Source organism: Oryzias latipes, chromosome 19 (assembly GCF_053564925.1).
Source record: "Oryzias latipes strain Hd-rR chromosome 19, Olatipes_Hd-rR_3.1".
Taxonomy (NCBI): domain Eukaryota; kingdom Metazoa; phylum Chordata; class Actinopteri; order Beloniformes; family Adrianichthyidae; genus Oryzias; species Oryzias latipes.
The window spans coordinates 13,993,769-14,011,794 of record NC_136255.1 but is presented as its reverse complement, the minus strand read 5'-3'; the positions used below and the strand labels follow the sequence as shown (position 1 = coordinate 14,011,794).

Here is an 18,026-nt window from a genome sequence, read left to right as displayed (position 1 = left end):
TGCTTCACTCCCTTCCGTTCAAACTTTCCCATTAGTCAAACTGTTATCAGCCTGCTCATGGTGCGTGCTGTTAAAATGAGACGCAGTTCTTGTCTGTTTCACTTTCAATGTGTTTTTTTTTTTTTTCCACAATTTTTATTTTTTAATTTTTACTTATTTTATTTTTTTCCTGATTTTTTTTCTACTCTCATGCCTGACTCTACTGACACCATTGATAATTTACATGATTGTTTGAAGAAAGCTGTGAGAACAAAGGAACGCATTGAGTCTGCCTCCAGTTCTCTCCTCCCCACAGACTCTGCATCCCGACCAGAAGGCCTCTGTCGGTGACCTGCTTTACCCTGAAGACCATTTAACGGACTGATTGGTCACACCTGAGGTGGACGGGACCCTTCAAGGTTCTATCTCCTCACCATGCCAACTGCAGTACACATTGCTGACTGACCCTCCTGGATTCACGTAAGCCACTGTACATTGCTGAGAGCATACGAGACTGACATTTTGAGACGCATCCCTGGTTGAAGTCCAACTACGAAGCCGCCGCAGTGTGACACTACTCCTGGCGAGGGGCGTTCCCTGGTGTGTTTCCTCTAGCAATCCTCTCTTCCAGCTACAGTGAGCTTCGAACCAGCTAACATGGGTCCAGCTATTGCTCGTGGTTTCGTCTTTTACTTTTATTCCCTCTTCCTCTGGAGATCTCACTCACATCATCAGTGAGGTCAAGGCCCTTAAATCACACATTTCTTCTCAGATGACTGACGCCTACTGGTCTGGGTCCCCAATTTATTGGTTTACTTCTGGTGGAGTGTACTGATAAAACTAGTCACTCCGGTCCTGTGTGTTGTTTTTCTTTTTTCTTTTCTTCACCTGTTTGATTCCATGTGTCAAATGAATGATCGCTGTCAGGCCTCTATCGACTCTATCAGCATTATGCCTACAATTAACCTGATTCGCATCCGCTCGTGGTTGAAACTGGTCTTTACAGATTTATTTTATTGTTTTTCTTTTGTTTGATTTGATTTTCTTTATTTTTCTTTATTTCTTAATTTGTTTCTTGTTCTATGTAACTTTAATTAATGATTTTGTGCCGAGGTCTGGACTGGTGATGCATGCGTATCCTAACGGATGACTGCTGAAGGGCACAGAGTCGTTGATGAGTTTTGCCCTCCCTGACTGCTCAATGCAAGTTTCACACAGATGGTATAAGTTTAGCCCTGGAGGTTTTCGCATCAACACTCATGTATCACCTACCACCTCTGATGTGCTAATTTATTCACGTTGCTTTAATGTTTTCTTTTGTATTTACATGTACCTCTACACTTTTGTTTTCGATGCAGAGCCGATATGCTGCCTATACTGAAAGTCTTCGTGAATTGGTGTTTGGTTGATGATGACAGGAGTTCTGCTGACTTTCCATATATAATTTTGATATGACAAACAGGGGGGTATGTGAAGAATAGTTAGAAACTGCCTTTAACCTTTATTACACTAATGGTTTAAACTTAATTCACTGAGCATGTATTGTCATCTCAAAATTATATTACATTTGAAGAAAGCACAGCCAAACTATTGTTCTAACAGTTTCTTCCCATACTCCCTCTTTTCTGTGCATGTTTTCTGCTGAGCAGGCCTCAGACTTATCTTCACTTTAGCCTTGGAGGTTCTCTCCAGCAGTAACCTGTGGGCGTGATTTTCACATGAGGTCCATCGGACCATCTTCTGAATATGCAAATGCAGGGTTTTTATACCAAAGCCCATCCCTGAGCTCGTTGGTTCGGACTTTGAATGTACCATGTTCATGTCTGTCCCCTTCGTGTTTGTGCGAAGTAAAACCTCCACAAAAGCTAAGTTTTGTCTCTGAGTCGTTATTCATTCATTTCTGTGTGCTGGAAACTGAAAAGGGAACGAACCACCCTAATATTTTATTTAATACAGTCCTTTCTAGAAAATCCAGTTTCCTCACAGTTATACAATCACCAGCCACTTTATTAGGTACACCTTCCTAGCACTGAGTTGGACACCTTCTGGCTTCAGAAATGTCTTAATCCTTTGTGTCATTGATTCAACAAAGTACTGGAAACATTCCTCAGAGAGTTTGGTCCCTTTTGACATGATAGCATCACACAGTTGCTGCAGATTTGTCGGCTGCACATCCATGATGCCAATCTCCCGTTCCACCACATCTGAAAGGTGATCTATTGTGTTGACATCTGGTGACAGTGGAGGCCATTTGAGTCCCATGAACTCATAGTCATGTTAAAGAAACCAGTCTGAGATGATTCGAGCTTTATGACATGGCACCTTATCCTGAGGTAGCCATCAGAAGTTGGATACACTGTGGTCATAGAGGGATGGACATGGTCAGCAACAATACTCAGGTAGGCTGTGGTGTTGTAACCATTTTCACTCGGTACTAAGGGGCCTAAAGTGTGACAAGAAAATATCCCCCTCATCATTATACTGCAACCACCTGCCTGAACCGTTGATACAAGGAAGGATGGATCCATGCTTTCAAGTTTTCAAATTCTGTCCCTACTATCTGAATGTTGCGGCATAAATGGAGACTCATCAGACCAGACAACGTTTTTCCAATCGTCTATTGTCTGTGTGAATTGTAGCCTCAGTTTACTGTTCTTTAATGACAATGAGTTGCACCCTGTGTGGTCTTCTGCTGCTGTTGCCCATCTTCCTCAAGGTTAGACATGTTGTGCATTCAGAAATGCTCTTCTGCAGACCTCGGTTGAAACCTATGTTTGTTTGAGTTCCTGTTGCCTTTCTTTCAGCTGGAACTAGTCTGGTCTCTAGCATCAACAAGACATTTCCACCCACAGAACTGTTGCTCACTGCATATTTTCTCTTTTTTGAACCATTCTCAATATACCCTAGAGATGGTTGTGGGTAAAAATCCCAGTAGATCAGCAGTTTCTAAAATACTCAGACCAGTCCGTCTGGCACCAACAACCATGATATGTTCAAAGTCAGTTCAATCCCCTTTATTCCTTATTTTGATACTCGGTTTGAATGCAGCAGATTGTCTTGACCATATTTATATGTCTAATTCCATAGATTTGCTGCCATGTGATTGGCTAATTAGAAATTTGTGCTAACCAGCAGTTGGACATGTGTACCTAATAAAGTGGACAGTGGGTGTATTTTAAAGACAATGATTTGAAAAGTAAAGTTATCATTCAACTTGACTGTTTAACCTTATTTGCAGGGTTGCAAAAGTCCCCACACTGAGGTGTCTCCTACAATCTATGAGGAGCTTGGTGACACATATTACTCTGCTTAGCAGCAGGACAGAAGATCAGAACCCTGGATGTTGGACCAGAGTGGCTGAAATTATCAACAAAGTCTTCATAGTTTTCTTCATTATAGTGGTTCTTTATTTCCTTTTACTGAGTGGAAGACTTATGAAAAATAGAAGGAAGCATAAGTCACACATCAACAGGATAAACTGCATGTGTCCCAGTACAAAAGTAGATGAATTGCATTACCTGCAAAAAGGCAAGTGTGAATGCTTTGGCCCACCCATCAAAGTTACATTACAGCAGAGATCTTGGCATTGGCATTTTGAATAAATAAATATTCATAAATGCAGTTTTAATCTTAAATTATTTTATAGATGTACTATATCTTGAAAAAACATTACAAAAACATTACAATTACTAAAATCGTGATTTTCATTTGAGTGGGTCTTTAAACAAAATAGTTTGCAAATATGTTTGCAGAAGAATAAAAAGAAAAGAATAAAAAAGACACTGAAACCACCAAGGTACTTGATAAATTATGAACAATGCTTAACAATAGGTTATTTCAAGCAAGAATAGGAAAAAGTATGTACAAGAGAAGTGATTGTGAAAAGGAGCCATAATTAAATGGGCCTAACAAATACTCAAGTGTGTTTCAAGTCCTTGAGTTTGGATCTTGAGTGAAGTCTACTTTCCCTGTACGTCAGATTTAAGTCTGGCTCTGTTAAAATGTAAAGACTTAAGTGAGCCCTTACTCAATGTGTTATGGAAAAGTTAGAATGCATGTTTCCGGATGTGTTCATACAATTTATTTTATGGTAATCTAATGACAGCGATGTCTGTGGTTCTGCTGCTGAGCTGAGGAAGTGAGTGATTGAGAAATTAGGGCATTTAATAAATAAAATAATGTATAAAGTATATAATACATTTATTTAACATTTAAATGTGATTTCAGTTTTTCTATTTGTATCAAAACATTTGGATTCTTGACATCGACATTGTCTAAAAATGGACCAGCAAGGAAGTTATTCAATTTTTTACCCCAAAGGTAAGGATTAAAAATAGAAAAATAATAATACAACCGCTGCAGAGGCCCCCATGTACTTGTTCACCGCCATCAAACTGATAACTGTCTTTAGGAGGACGTTTTACACAACTGCACAAGCAATGCCACCAACTCAGGAATGGGGCCACTATCAGTCACCTCTTCTAAATAGATGAAATCTAGCTATACACTAAGAGTAAACACAACATTGGCTTCCTGATTCCCACAACCAGAATCTACAGTAGTGACATTGGGCTTGAGAAATGCAGTAGGCGGTGACAAAAAGAGGCATACAGTTCACACAGAAGGAGTCTCAGTCCCACAAGCAACAATGGAACAAAATCTTTTGGAAAAACATTAATTAGGAAAATGGTCTAAGAGTTACTGTAGATAGAAGAAGGTGAGTTATGTCCTGTCACCATTGACAGCTGGTTTTTAAGGGTTAAAAAGGGGGACCAAAGGTTAGGTTCCAGCTAGCATGGAATCTCATTCTTCCATACCCGAGAAAGTCTTATTCCAGAGTACTGAAGATGGGAATTTGTTCAACAGTTTAATCTCAGATTCAAGAAGAACAGTGATGTTTCCGTCCTGGTCGTGGAACAGTGGACCAGCTCCACAATATCCATAGGGAGCTGGAGGGTTTGCGGGAGTTCACTCATCTAGTACAGAGGTGCTTTATGGATTTGGAGATAGTTTGAGAACTTATCGATGAGGATGGGGTCCGGGGAACCTTACTAAGGACTGTCTGATCTCTGAATGACCAAAGCAGGATCTTGGTCTGCATTGCTAGACCCAGGACCCATCTTTGTTTATCATCTACAAATTGTCTAACGAACTTGCAGAATTAAGGAGTGCCAGATTGTGTTTTGCCTCCCTTTATTGATATGAGGCTTGTGATCTAAATCTTTCTGCAATATAATAATTGTTAAAGATCCCCTGTGGCTCGTTCTTCTCCCTCCTCCCTCCAACAGAGGCAGATCAATGTCAAAAGGATTATTGGGAAGCTCAATACAGAGCAGAGTGGATAGAGATGAGTACTGATCTCCTGCAACAATGATGGTTCAAGCCTTAATATTTCTGTTTGTCCTCACAGGTAAGCTGACATCGTAATCCTGTTTGCATGTGGATTTTAAGAAATCTTTTGAATATTGACAGAAATTTGTTTCAGTAGCTCAGAGGTAAAAACTATGCCATAATTTATGAGTTGTTCATTTTTACATGTCACACCTTGTTTTTGTAGTTTCAGTGATGAACAAGGTTAATGTTGAACTAAAGACAGTTTAAATATATATATTTTATTACATTTTTATTAGATTACATTTCTGTTCAGAGTGAAAATTCTAAAGTAAAGAGTTTGAATGTGGTTGCTGCAACCTTTCTGCGCAGTTTAATCAAAACTATCTTAATTCTTGACCTATTATCCATCCATCCATCCATCCATCCATCCATCCATCCATCCATCCATCCATCAGTCCATCCATCCATCCATCCATCCATCCATCCATCCATCCATCCATCCATCCATCCATCCATCCATCCATCCATCCTTCCATCCATCCTTCCATCCATCCATCCATCCATCCATCCATCCATCCATCCATCCATCCATCCATCCATCCATCCATCCATCCATCCATCCATCCATCTCTGCATTTTGCGGTCACTTTGTTAGAGCCTATCCCAGCTACTGTGTGGTGAAGATCAGGTACACCCTGGACAGTTCGGTAGTCCATTGTATTACTGTATTAAGTCAGCTAATTTTTTTTAGTTTAGTCTTACAGTTGTTAAAAATCTACTTCTGGTATTGCTTGAGCATACTCTTCATAGTTGTTTCTCTTCAAGAGAGTTCCACCCTATTTTAGCTTTGTCTAGGAAGATTTTTGATCAATTGTGTGTCATGTCTCGTCAAGCTTCCTGTTGTCTCGTGTGGGGTTTCCTGTTTTGTTTTGAAAGTCTAACCTACCTCTCGTTCCAGACCTTCCCCTTCCTGCTGTGTCTGCTCCCCACACCTGAGTCTGCCTCATCATCCCTGATCATTCCCACCTGTGCTTCCCCTCCTCATGTATTTATAGCCTGTGTTTCCCTTTGTCCTGTGCCTGTTTGTCATGTGCTTTCACCTGCCAAAGCAAGCTCCTTTCTTGTACCAAGAAATTAAAACCTTAAGCTCTGCATCTGAGTCCAGTCCTGTGTTCTGCCTTGTCATTGCGCTCAACAATAAAATAAAGGCAGTAAAATAAAAGCGATTCCTGGTGAACTAAAGGCAGAGACAAAACGAACAAAATACTTGATAAATTCCTCAAATGATTTATCCTGAAAATGTAAGAAAAGTGAGAAATAATGACAAACAGGAGAAAACCAGTAGAAAAAAAAAGTTCACCCGTACCGCTTCATGTAAATACAAATGATAAAAGCAAAGATTACTGGGAAGAGCAGAGTAAAAAACACAACACAATACTTGACAACACTGTTTTTAAAGGAAAAACTAAGTCTATCTAAGACTTAAGTTGAAGACAAGTTGCAGCTGAGCTGCTTCCTGAATGAGGGGACAGAGATTTACAGGCTACCACCTTGAAACTTACCCACAGAAAAGCACTCAAAGATCCACAAAAAACGAGGTCTCTGTCATAGACAAGCAACTCAAAAGAGGAAAACAGCAGTAACGGCTCAAAGTCCTTTTTATATTTAAATAAAAGACACAAAAACATGCTTGACCGTAATTGTTGTCCGATTACAAAAAAAACTACCGGTACATAAAAAATTCAATAAAAAATGCATTACTAGAATATAGAATGATGCTTTAAACTTGCAATGTTAGCTATCAAGTCCAAAAAAAGACAAACACGATATTGTAGGATTGTGGAATTGTATGTCAAACTTGTAGTAAAATTCAAATGCAAAAGAAAAAGGTTGCTTTAATTTTAATCTAATACATGCCAAAACATGTAAAAACGACTTTCCTGACTTGTAAATTTAATCTCATTTGTCTTGTTTATTTTTTTCTACAGGGGGAAGTACATCAAATTCTGACCTTCATGATCCTGAAGATGACCATGCTTCCATCCAACTGGACCTCTGGTTTAGCTCAAGGCAGAAAAATGGCAAACAGATCAGATCCTTAATAATCCTAAAAATCTGCATGATACTGTACATCTGTTTAATAATAAAAACATCAACTTTAGGAAATACACATGCAATAATGTAAAAAAAAATAAAGCGGGTCTCCCTTGGGGGGCCCTGGCCCATGCCTGGGGTCCGGGTGGGGGAATGCTCATAACTCCTGAGTGGTGATGGGCTGCTCGTCTGGGGCTAGGGTGCTTTCCTGGGGCGGGTCCCGGGGGCTGCCCTTCTGGTTGGGCTTTGGCTTGCCCTCTCTGTCCCCCTATGCCTCCCTGCTCTCTGGCTTTGAGGGCCCTGTGGCGGTCCTGCTGACCCTGGTCTGGGAGGTGGATGCGATTCCCCGGCAGGCGGTTGTTCTCCATCTGCTACTGTGCGGGTGTTGGGGGGATTCCTGGCTGCCGCTGCTGCTGTGACGGGGCTCTTGGTGTGGGGATGACTGGGCACTCTCCCTCCTTCTTTTTACATTCCATCATCCACTTTAGAAGAACACAAACACTCACTCCAGCACAGGTGCTATCTCACCTTTGCACAAATAGTGACTGAATGAAATGTTTCACTTGTGTTGGTCTGAAGGCATAAGTATGCGTGTGTGAACATGTGTTGTATGTGGACATATTTGAAGCCAACAGGTATGTTTATAACATTTGAGTGTTTGTGGGGACAGGCCCCGCCCTTATAGACGTGTAGTACATCTGAACCTAACAGCAATGATTATAACCATCCAGCAACTTGTTGCTTTATGCTGCTTCATGGTTTTAACGCCCCACCCTCTATAATCACTCTCCTACCACCACCCCCCTCTAACATCACTCCCTCTTCTTCCCTCCTTTTCTTTTCCATCCGGTCCAACACAAAAATGTTACAAACATAAGCAAGATGAATAAAGTTTAGCTAAAATTACAAAAGGGGTTTATTCAAATATACCCCTAATGTGTCAAAAGATTCATAACCCTTGTTGTAAAAGTATATGTCCAATACAAGAGGCTTTTAGCTCACATCTGTTTGCTCAGCTGTTGGACCGGACAAGTTAAAAAAAAGATGAACTTTTAAAACTATTAAACTATTTAAAACAAAAATAAAAAATAAAAAAAGAAAAGAGCAGAAAATGAAGTTGGTTGAAAAATTGTCATTAAGATGTTTTTTGCCAGAAGGACAGTAGAAGTATTTGTTAAATGCCGTAAAGTTCTTGTTCAGAATAAAAAAAAAATGTTCATGTACACCTCTCAGATATCAGTGTTCCCAACAGAAAGTGATCTATTAAACAAGTAGGAAACTATTTTCCTGGCTTGCAAATCCTCATTTATCTGTTTTTTCTTTTATTTTTACAGGTGGAACAAATCCAGATCTTCATGATCCTGATCTTCATGATTCCAATTGGACCTCTGTTTTCATTCCCGGTAAAAACAAACACATCCAATCCCTAATTATCTTTATTCTGTGATTTTCTGTATAACTGTAATATGCCAAAAATGTAAAGTGCGTTGTTTTTAAAGACTTGTATTACTATAAAGGTTATTTTGGTTTTAAAAATGATTTCGAATTTGCCACACCGTTTTGTAGGCCGTAACATTTCCCTTCTTTTTAGGGTCTTTTCTCCAAGAAACTGATGAGGCGCTGGGAGTCAGCCAAAGAATCTATGACACTATTCGAAGTAAGAAAAAAAATCTTTCTTTTGTTAAGCAATTGTGAAAAGAAGCTTGACAATAGAAGTGAAAATCCATCTCATTGCTCCAAGCTTTACCAAAGCAAAAAATTAATCTGTGATGATTAGTGGAACTGTGAGTCACTCCTGCCTTTCAGTAACCACTTTCCTTGAGTGCACTCACTTGTGGGCTGGAGCTCTTTGCGGCTTAATCAAGAATATTTTAAAAGGTTCATGTTATTTGCATGCTCTTTTGTTTTTTTCTTTGCAGTTATCTCACATCAGTATCTCCCACTCCAAAGCCAAAGATGATCACACTGATTGTTAGTCATAAAGAATTTATTTTTGAAATTCTTCCAATTCCATAGAAAATGTAAATGTTGGCTATAGTTGAAACTCTCAATGGAAAGCAGGGTTAAAAGGTAATCATAGAAAATGAAGATGGAAGTCAGGACACAGCAAGAAGGGGTTCCAGTTAGCAACAGGCAGTCTCAGCGCTAGGGAGGAGCAGAAGTGGAGAAAGACTTAACAGGTTAAATAATTATTGCTGCAGGGTGGCTAAAATGCTTCTTTTACTAAATTTGGAGATGAGGGACAACAGGTGCCCCTGTGGGCAGGGAAACATTGCCCAGTATGAGGAGATGACAGAAGGTAGCTGCTGCTGGGACACAGACAGTTCATGAGATAATCTACAATAAGTCAGAGACGTGTCATCCATAAATAATGCAAACCAGAAAACATGTCCAGGATTCAAACACTAGTGATGAGCAAATAATACTCCAATAATACATTGGAGGTTGTGCTGTCCTTCCTAAATGATTCAAAGCGTGTCTGAGCTTGTATCAAAACATGGATATCAGGTGTCCAATTTGAAGCTTCGAATGTCATTGCGATTTCGCTTTGGGCTTCGTTACATACGAGGTGTTTCATTATTTCATAGTCTTTTGCTGTGTTTCACTAGCTTATGGCATTTCAATGCATTTTGAGCCAATGACAACTTGACAGATTCTAATAGTTTGGTGCCATACCAACTACGGAATGTAAGATGGATCAATATGCGTCAAAACAGGGTTCTGAGGAGAAATACATTTGGAGAGGGAGAATATTTTCAAAATAAAATAAACCAAAAACCTACGAAAGCTAATAACTTGTCAGCTTATCATTACAAATCAACCAAATCACAAACTATTATCTTTAAATGTTTTTATTAAAGACTCACTCCAGTGAAGATCATGTTTTGGTGTTTTTAACATGTTCTTGAAGCATTTGTTCGTCATTACGAACAACATATATGTAGAAAATTAAAATTAAGACAGCATTTGTGAATTTTTCCCAATTCAAAGGGCCAGTTGGAAAAACTTGTAGTTAAGTAAAATCTACAATCAGCAGGCCACAAGCTAGTGGATGCATCAGAATAGAACAGATGTACCTGCTCTGCTCCATTCTGATGCATCCACTTGTAGACAAATAGAACCATGTACGTCTTGGTTTTCTTCATCTGACCTGGGATGTGGCTCTAAATGGTATGGCTGGATGGCACCGATATTGCTCACCATTTTTGTTGCACTATTAATGTTGGCTTGGGGGTGTAAGGTTTGTAAGCTAGCAGGAGTGAAACAAAGGGACGACAGAGAAATGAACGCTGATTCACTTCCCAATAACAGTCCTGGCCACAAAGTAGGAAGGATCTCTTATCCTGCTAGTGACTTTTAGTACAGTTTTAAATAAAACTCAAAGCTTGATATAAAACTTTAGCTAACATGTAGCTGGTAACATAGTTTGCATGTACTCTTCGGGTTCATCTGGAATGTGCTCTAGAGTATGTAATGTACTATAATGTATCAATGCAAGTGTTTCAGTTGAGCTATTTAGAGGTTACTATGGCTTTGGGTGTCCACCATCAGATGTCACCAACATTGAAGTCTTGAAGCTATGACGCTTTTTCCAACACAATTGTTAGTAAAGCCTCAGTACTTTGTGAAGCTTCACTTGCCCACCACTACCAAACACACAAAACCAGGTCTGTGCAATTGGCAAAAATCACTCAAGCCTGGGTAAAAAAAAAACAGATTAAAAATCAAATTGGGCAAATGCTTGAGATAAGGGCTCTGGCTCAATACACTCTGCCACCAAAAACTAGCCAAAGACAGAATATATGATAATTAGATAACTAGACAGTAGGATGAGGCTGGAGCACAATCAAGACACCAGGCAGGAGTTTTAAAATACTTGAGAGCGCAGAACTAAATTTGTATTCATTTTCCTGAAACTAATGTTCACTTTTAATCAGAATATATTTTAATTTTGTTTCAGAATCTGAAGTTGAAGAGTCTTCATTTGAGTGCAGCTGGCAGGCGATTCTAAAGAAGCTGGATCTGAGGGAAAACAATGATAAGTACACTGTAGGCCGACCTGTTAAAGACCACCGTCGTTGGACCTGGGTTTACATTGAAATGAAGATTTTTGCCATTATAGATGTGGTAAGTTGTGACAGATTGGAGAAACAGACAAGTGAATGAAGGAAGATCTATAAAAATGAAATTAGTAAAAATGTGGGGGAGATCTGAAAGTGTCAGGAACTGGGGGTTGTGGGACCCAAAATGCAGGAAGCCAGGTCCGATGGCAGGAGCTTAAAAAAAAAAAAAAAACTAAACATGGAAAAACTGAGTGACACATGAGAAGAAAGAGATACATGAAAAGTGTGGCAAAACAGATAACCTGACTAGCTGAAATGAAAACCAAACACTTGAATACTCTTAGAATGAGTTATTTGAATGAAGACAGTTGTGGATCAAATGAAACCAAAATAGTCTATGAGTGGGGAAATTTGGTTGTGTCCCAATTCCCCCACTCACTACTTAGTACACTATAAAGTGTGCTCGCTGTTTTGTCAGGAGGGTCCAAATTTACTGTCAGTTTGTGTTTGTTGGTGGCCAGGGTTGATAACATGAAAGTAGGTCATTCAATCAAGCAGTACTGGAACATCATATTCTCGTATAATCAGAACTTTTCAGGTCATTGTTTTATTACTTAAAGATAGAACTGAGACGAACATATCATGGTGATAATAGCGTGTAAGCAAATGATAATTACATAACCCTAACATTTACAATTCCAAAATTCCAGACGTCTGTGAAATTTGGGTATGCATCAATTCTAGATGGACAAAAATAGACCACAATGAGTCAGAAAGATTTGTCATTTTAGAGATCATCCAAGATTTTATCATCAGAACACAGTGTTCGTTACTGTTACTCTTCATGGTGTCTCTCGAGGGGTTTGTTGACAGCAATTGAAAGGTTTTAAACTCCTGCGCAGACTTTGGCAATGAGCATAAAACTGTTCAAATAGACTTTGACAATGTCCTTTGGTTGTTTCTTCACATGTCCTCATAATGGAACTTAACTGGGAGCCATTAGAGCTGCTGGAAAAGGAGAGTTGCAATAAATACTTGATTACAAGTGGTTAGAGAAAGTTTACAGCAAAGAAGTAAACTTTACTTAAAGTGGTTTCTATTAAGATGTTTTACAGTTGCATGTAATCTCACTTTGGATGGAGATTACATGCAACTGTAAAACATCTCCCTTATTTTGACCAAGTGTCTTATTATACTCCCTATGAAGTAAAATATTCATAGAGAGATGGTTAAAAAAACATCAAAGCTCTCAATGTAATGTAAATGAGTATTATTTGTGCTGATAAAAGTATTCTCTGCTCATAGAGAGAGGCTGACCAAATGTTTGTTTCTTACATCTGGGTTTCTATGGTGAGTTTGCACTAAGAAATACTGCACTTCTTATTAACATATTGTGGTTATGAATATTGTTAATTTCCTTTATTTTGTCTTGTCCCTCATCTGTGACTCTCATTTTAATGATTTCCCCCATAGAGATGGGACAATGAGCACATTTGGTGGGATCCAGATGAGTTTTGTGGACAGAAGCATATTTTAGTTCCCGTAAAATATTTATGGATGCCAGATCTGACAATTGTAGAGATGTAAGTTTAAAGCCCACAGTTTTATTGCAAACTCTCACATGAGTTTTTATTTTATTTTTTTTCTGAGACGTCATTTGTGAATAATACAGAATTACAAAGAGATGATCTGAGAAGTACTTGGGGGAAAAAAACAAAAAAATTCAATTTGGTTACATTTTCAAGGCCATTGAATGGCAAATTTGTCATTTGTACATCTCACTTTTAAAAGTATGACAAATTTCCAATAGTTATTCAAGACAACTGTTAAAGGGTTTAAAGAACCTTTTATAAACTATTAAAAATGAAAAACTTTGGAAAAAGGAGTTTGAAAAGGGATTAAATAGTTTTTGTGAACTAAAAGATAGAACAAATATTTGAGCCACCAGGAAAGAAAAAAAAATACAAGAGACTAATGTAAAAATATGAAAAAAAGTTTACTATTTAGGATAATACACTCAAAGTTGTGAGAAAAGAGTCTTCATTTTTAAAGGAAAAGGAATGCTCTTTTGAAAATAAAGCTGATGGTGTAATCCTCCATTCACATTATGCACCAACTAAATCCGTCCCTGTAGCCATTCGGAAGGTATGGTAATGCCATAAAACTTTAGTTTATCATAGGACTCCAGGTCGCATAAAGCCTTTGGACCTCTGTTACTTTACTGCCAATGGCGTAAATGTCACATCGCCAAAAATCCACTCCTTGCGGGTCAAGAATCTTCTTCTGAAGTTTCGAGCAATTTTTTTTCAATATCCTCCAACTCAAAAAAAAAAAAATGTTGACTCAAATAACGACTTAGTAATTCCTTATTTGTGAAACCAATTCTGAGGTAACTGCTAACATTGCACTTAAGTCTCTCATATTAAAACATGTTGTTAGTTTTTATTTGTTTTTATTTATATTTTTACTAAAAAGACTTTTGCCTCATAAATGTATCTAGGAAGTTTCTCAATTTCTAACTTGAGAATTATAACTTTATTCTCATTCAAATATTGACTTTTTCACTCATAATTATATAAGTTTACTCTCATTCAATTTAGACATTTTTGTCATAATTTTACATCTTTATTCCCTTTTTTCTGATAATGTTATGACTTTATCCACAATACTCCTTTGTAAAATGATGATATAGCACGTGCTCACCATAAAAAGCACCTACGTAGTTCAAGCTTTTAATTCACCAAACATTTTTAATTTGCTTTATTGTTTTACAGAAATAAAAAGCTTGATATTTAGACGGAATATATCTTAAATGTTCTAAAGAAGCTTGACTTGTCTTGAAAAGAAACCCTGATGATTCTATGTCCTTCAATGTTATAGTGTATTTTGTGTCTCTTTTCCAATGCAAGTTGCCCCATTCTTTAAAAACAAAACTCATTACAAAAGTGAACACATAAACGAAAAACAAGGGCATCGTTTCTTAATAATAAAAATAATGTGTTGTCTGGTACAGGACTGAGCGGGATAAAACCGCCCCAAATCCTCATGTAGACATCCATCATCACGGCTGGGTTGAATATAGAGATGGTCAAGTGGTGACCAGCACCTGCACTATGCATGTTTACAAATTCCCATTTGACATTCAGGACTGCCGAATCTCCTTCAAATCTATCACACATTCTGGTAAGCACTGAAGTTATTTTTTTTTCTGCATATGTGCAGCATCCATGAAAGATTTGACACATTAACTTCCATTTTGTTTTGCCTAGAAACTATACTGTTGTTTTTTGTCATTCATTAGAGGAGGAACTGAAGTTGTTTTACAATACATCAGACTATTTTTGGGCTCAATGGGATACTACTGATACGATGCAGACACAGTCTGAATGGCTTGTCCACTACTTGTCAATTCACAACAAAAGTGTCAATCATTTTGGGTTTGAACAAACAGTGATTGTCTACACTGTAAGTACTTCTTTGATTCAAACACATGACAGTATCCGTTCGTTTCTATACGAAGAAAGCAAGTTTTGATAAACTGACCTTTGCTGTATGACAACATTTTATTGTGAAAGCTTTAAACTGTAAAGATGTGAGCTTTTAGTTTGTTCTTGTCAGTAATTGGAAGGGAAGAAATTCAGAACATTTAATAAAAATCACTATAAAAACAATGAAGGTGTACAATTTTAAGGAATAATTGAATTATTTCAATTATAATTTTTATTATAAGAGCAATTTGAGGACAACAGAAGATCGATTTGATGAAGGAAAATTTTGTTTTTATTTACCAGTGTTTTTCAAAATCTTCTTGTAAATTGCAGTGCAGTCAGTTGTTTGTTTGTTTTACAGATCACCATGAAGAGAAGGTCAGAACTTTATGTTGCAAACTTCCTGCTGCCCATTTTTTTCTTTTTGTGTCTGGACTTTGCCTCCTTCCTCATGTCAGACACTGGGGGTGAGAAAGTTGGCTTCAAGGTCACAGTCCTACTTGCTGTCACTGTGATGCAGCTTATTCTTGTTGACATTCTGCCCCCATCCTCAAACACAATTCCTCTTATAGGTAAAGATGATGTTGCTTCAAGTCTTTTTTCCTTGAAAAAATGATGCAAACACAGGATCAATGTTCATGTTACTGATTCTGTCTTTCCCTCTTTAGAAATCTACTGCATTGGAGCTTTTACTCTGATGATGCTAAGCCTCATGGAAACCATTTTGGTGATGTATTTTAAAGACAAAGACAGAACTTTAATAGACAAGATAGAAGTAAACCAAAAACTGATTGAGAATACAGATGATAAACTGAATCCACTTCTGTGCTGTTGTACAGGTGAGATTATATATTGTTCTATTTCAAATTCACACAAACTTTTATTTGAAAAACAGACACTTGTTTGACTGACATACTGGTGTTTACCTTTAAATAACGTTCTTGATATTTAAATATTTTTAGGAATTAATAAAAAGACTTGTACATCAGCTGAGGATGCTGCCAAAGAAGTTCATTCTTTTTCTAATGAGGTTAGAACTTTATCATATATTAAAGACAACTAGTAGACTCAAGGGGCTGTACAATCTATCTATCTATCTATCTATCTATCTATCTATCTATCTATCTATCTATCTATCTATCTATCTATCTATCTATCTATCTATCTATCTATCTATCTATCTATCTATCTATCTATCTATCTATCTATCTATCTATCTATCTATCTATCTATCTATCTATCTATCTATCTATCTATCTATCTATCTATCTATCTATCTATCTATCATCTATCTATCTATCTATCCATCTGTCCATCCGTGAGAATATAGGTACAAGTTGTTCAGAATGAAGCGTGTTTTGTATGGTCGCTCATAATTTGAAAGTTGAAGTTTCCATTAAACTTGAGTGTTCAACATGTTTGCAGGGTAGCAGCGGTCCCCACACCGAGGTGTCATGTGTAATGGAAAAAGTCAGTGAAGAGCTTGCTGAAATGAAGAAATTGATAGGTGAGATGCCTGGCTACTGGCACAAAACGGCTGAAAAAATCCACAAATGTTTTACCATTTTCTACATTATAGCAGTTCTTCTGTTTTTGAGTACACTTTTTTATATGTGGCAATGATCATGAATAAAAAATAAGAAAACACTCAGTGACCTGGCGGTGATGTCATGGTGGTAAAACTGCATTCCCTGATGTGAGACTTATGTCTGGCTCAAATCCAAGTCCAAGTCTCCAACTCTGAGTGAATTATATCTGGCTAAACCACATATCTACATCTGCAGCTTTCTCTGATCTGATCACACAGCTATGCTCCTTGAAATGGCTATTAGTTACTTATAGAATTGTTACTGAAGGGCTACTAGTAGTTTATAAACATCTCAACTTAATGGATCTGAAATGCATGTCTAGTTACCTGGCAGAGCTCTGAAATTTGTTGAAAGCAGTTGGATGGTTGAGCTCTGGTTGAACCAAAAATAATAAAGCCGCTATACTGCACACAGATGGAACACGTTTACCAATTGGCTCAAAAGTGACCTAAATGTTTTCAAAGTCAAAATTTTCCGTTTTCTGATACTTGGAGATGCTTGACCATCTGAACTCAGACATTTCTGTTAGCAGAGGTTTCATTTTTGTTTGGTTTCTTGTTTTAACTTTAAATGTCTTTTTTTATTCAAATTATTTTAGCATTTTTAAGGATGTCAATTTTCTATTGACACTTTATTTCAATAGATGCTAAATACAATTTTCTCCATTGTATTTGCATGTGGCACTCAATTGTATGTGACATTTGGTTGATGATTCCCAGAACTATTATCCACATTAAATACAGGATGCATTTAAGTGTTTTTGGTCTATATCATGTTCAAATAAAGTCTTGCTTTAAAAAACTGCAGTTTTTTTCTGATATGCTGTTCGTTGACATTTGAAATGAAAATTTAAAAATTGCTTGAAAGTCAACTAAACAACCGTATGGTGAGCAAAAAAGCATTTACCAGTTTTTCTGCCAGTTGTCCCAGTTGTAAAAGATGAGAGGTCTGTGTGGTCCATCAGAAAAAACACTTAAACTGTGAGAGACAGAATGTAAAAGAAAAATCCAGGAAATGACATTGTACGGTTTTAAATAATTTATTTTTTAACGGAGCAGAAAATAACTATGTGGCACCTACAGACAGGAATTTGAGGTTTGTTACTTCTTTAAGAAGCTCTTCTTTCCTCCACTCTTTGCATGTATTAATGGGACCTGTTGGAAAATGTGTGTCTGTACAAAAGACATCTATCCACACCCTTAAACCATCAGACTACAACATCTGCACTATGGATAAGATCATAGAGCTGTCTAAAGCTTCATACCGAACGCGACATATTTGCATTGGTCGCCTCTTCTTTGCTGCGTGGCAAATTTTCTGCATTGCTGCCTGTCCTGTTCCTTAGCTTGATGCACCTGTGGGAGGAGCTACCAGCTAATGTTTTCAGCCTGATTGTCATGGCTACAGAACAATTTTGAACCCAGACGCTGGAACCCGGAAGAAACACAGAGGAGGACGAGCGTGGCAGGTATGTAGAT

The 18,026-nt window shown here is 37.7% G+C and overlaps 1 protein-coding gene across 1 annotated transcript in view; it reads left to right on the top strand.

Annotated features, from left to right (window-relative positions):
- The window catches only part of LOC111946469 (5-hydroxytryptamine receptor 3A-like), a 33,615-nt gene extending 16,275 nt beyond the window's left edge, over positions 1-17,340 (top strand). Inside the window, exons 10-19 of the mRNA XM_023949832.2 lie at positions 3,218-5,389; positions 11,369-11,535; positions 12,777-12,821; positions 12,945-13,054; positions 14,485-14,654; positions 14,773-14,936; positions 15,321-15,531; positions 15,628-15,798; positions 15,922-15,989; positions 16,385-17,340. Of these exons, the coding sequence (XP_023805600.2) occupies positions 5,350-5,389; positions 11,369-11,535; positions 12,777-12,821; positions 12,945-13,054; positions 14,485-14,654; positions 14,773-14,936; positions 15,321-15,531; positions 15,628-15,798; positions 15,922-15,989; positions 16,385-16,582 (1,344 nt within the window). The 5' untranslated portion in view covers positions 3,218-5,349 and the 3' untranslated portion in view covers positions 16,583-17,340. The remainder of the gene's footprint in view (positions 1-3,217; positions 5,390-11,368; positions 11,536-12,776; positions 12,822-12,944; positions 13,055-14,484; positions 14,655-14,772; positions 14,937-15,320; positions 15,532-15,627; positions 15,799-15,921; positions 15,990-16,384) is intronic.
- Positions 17,341-18,026: the final 686 nt, after the last annotated feature.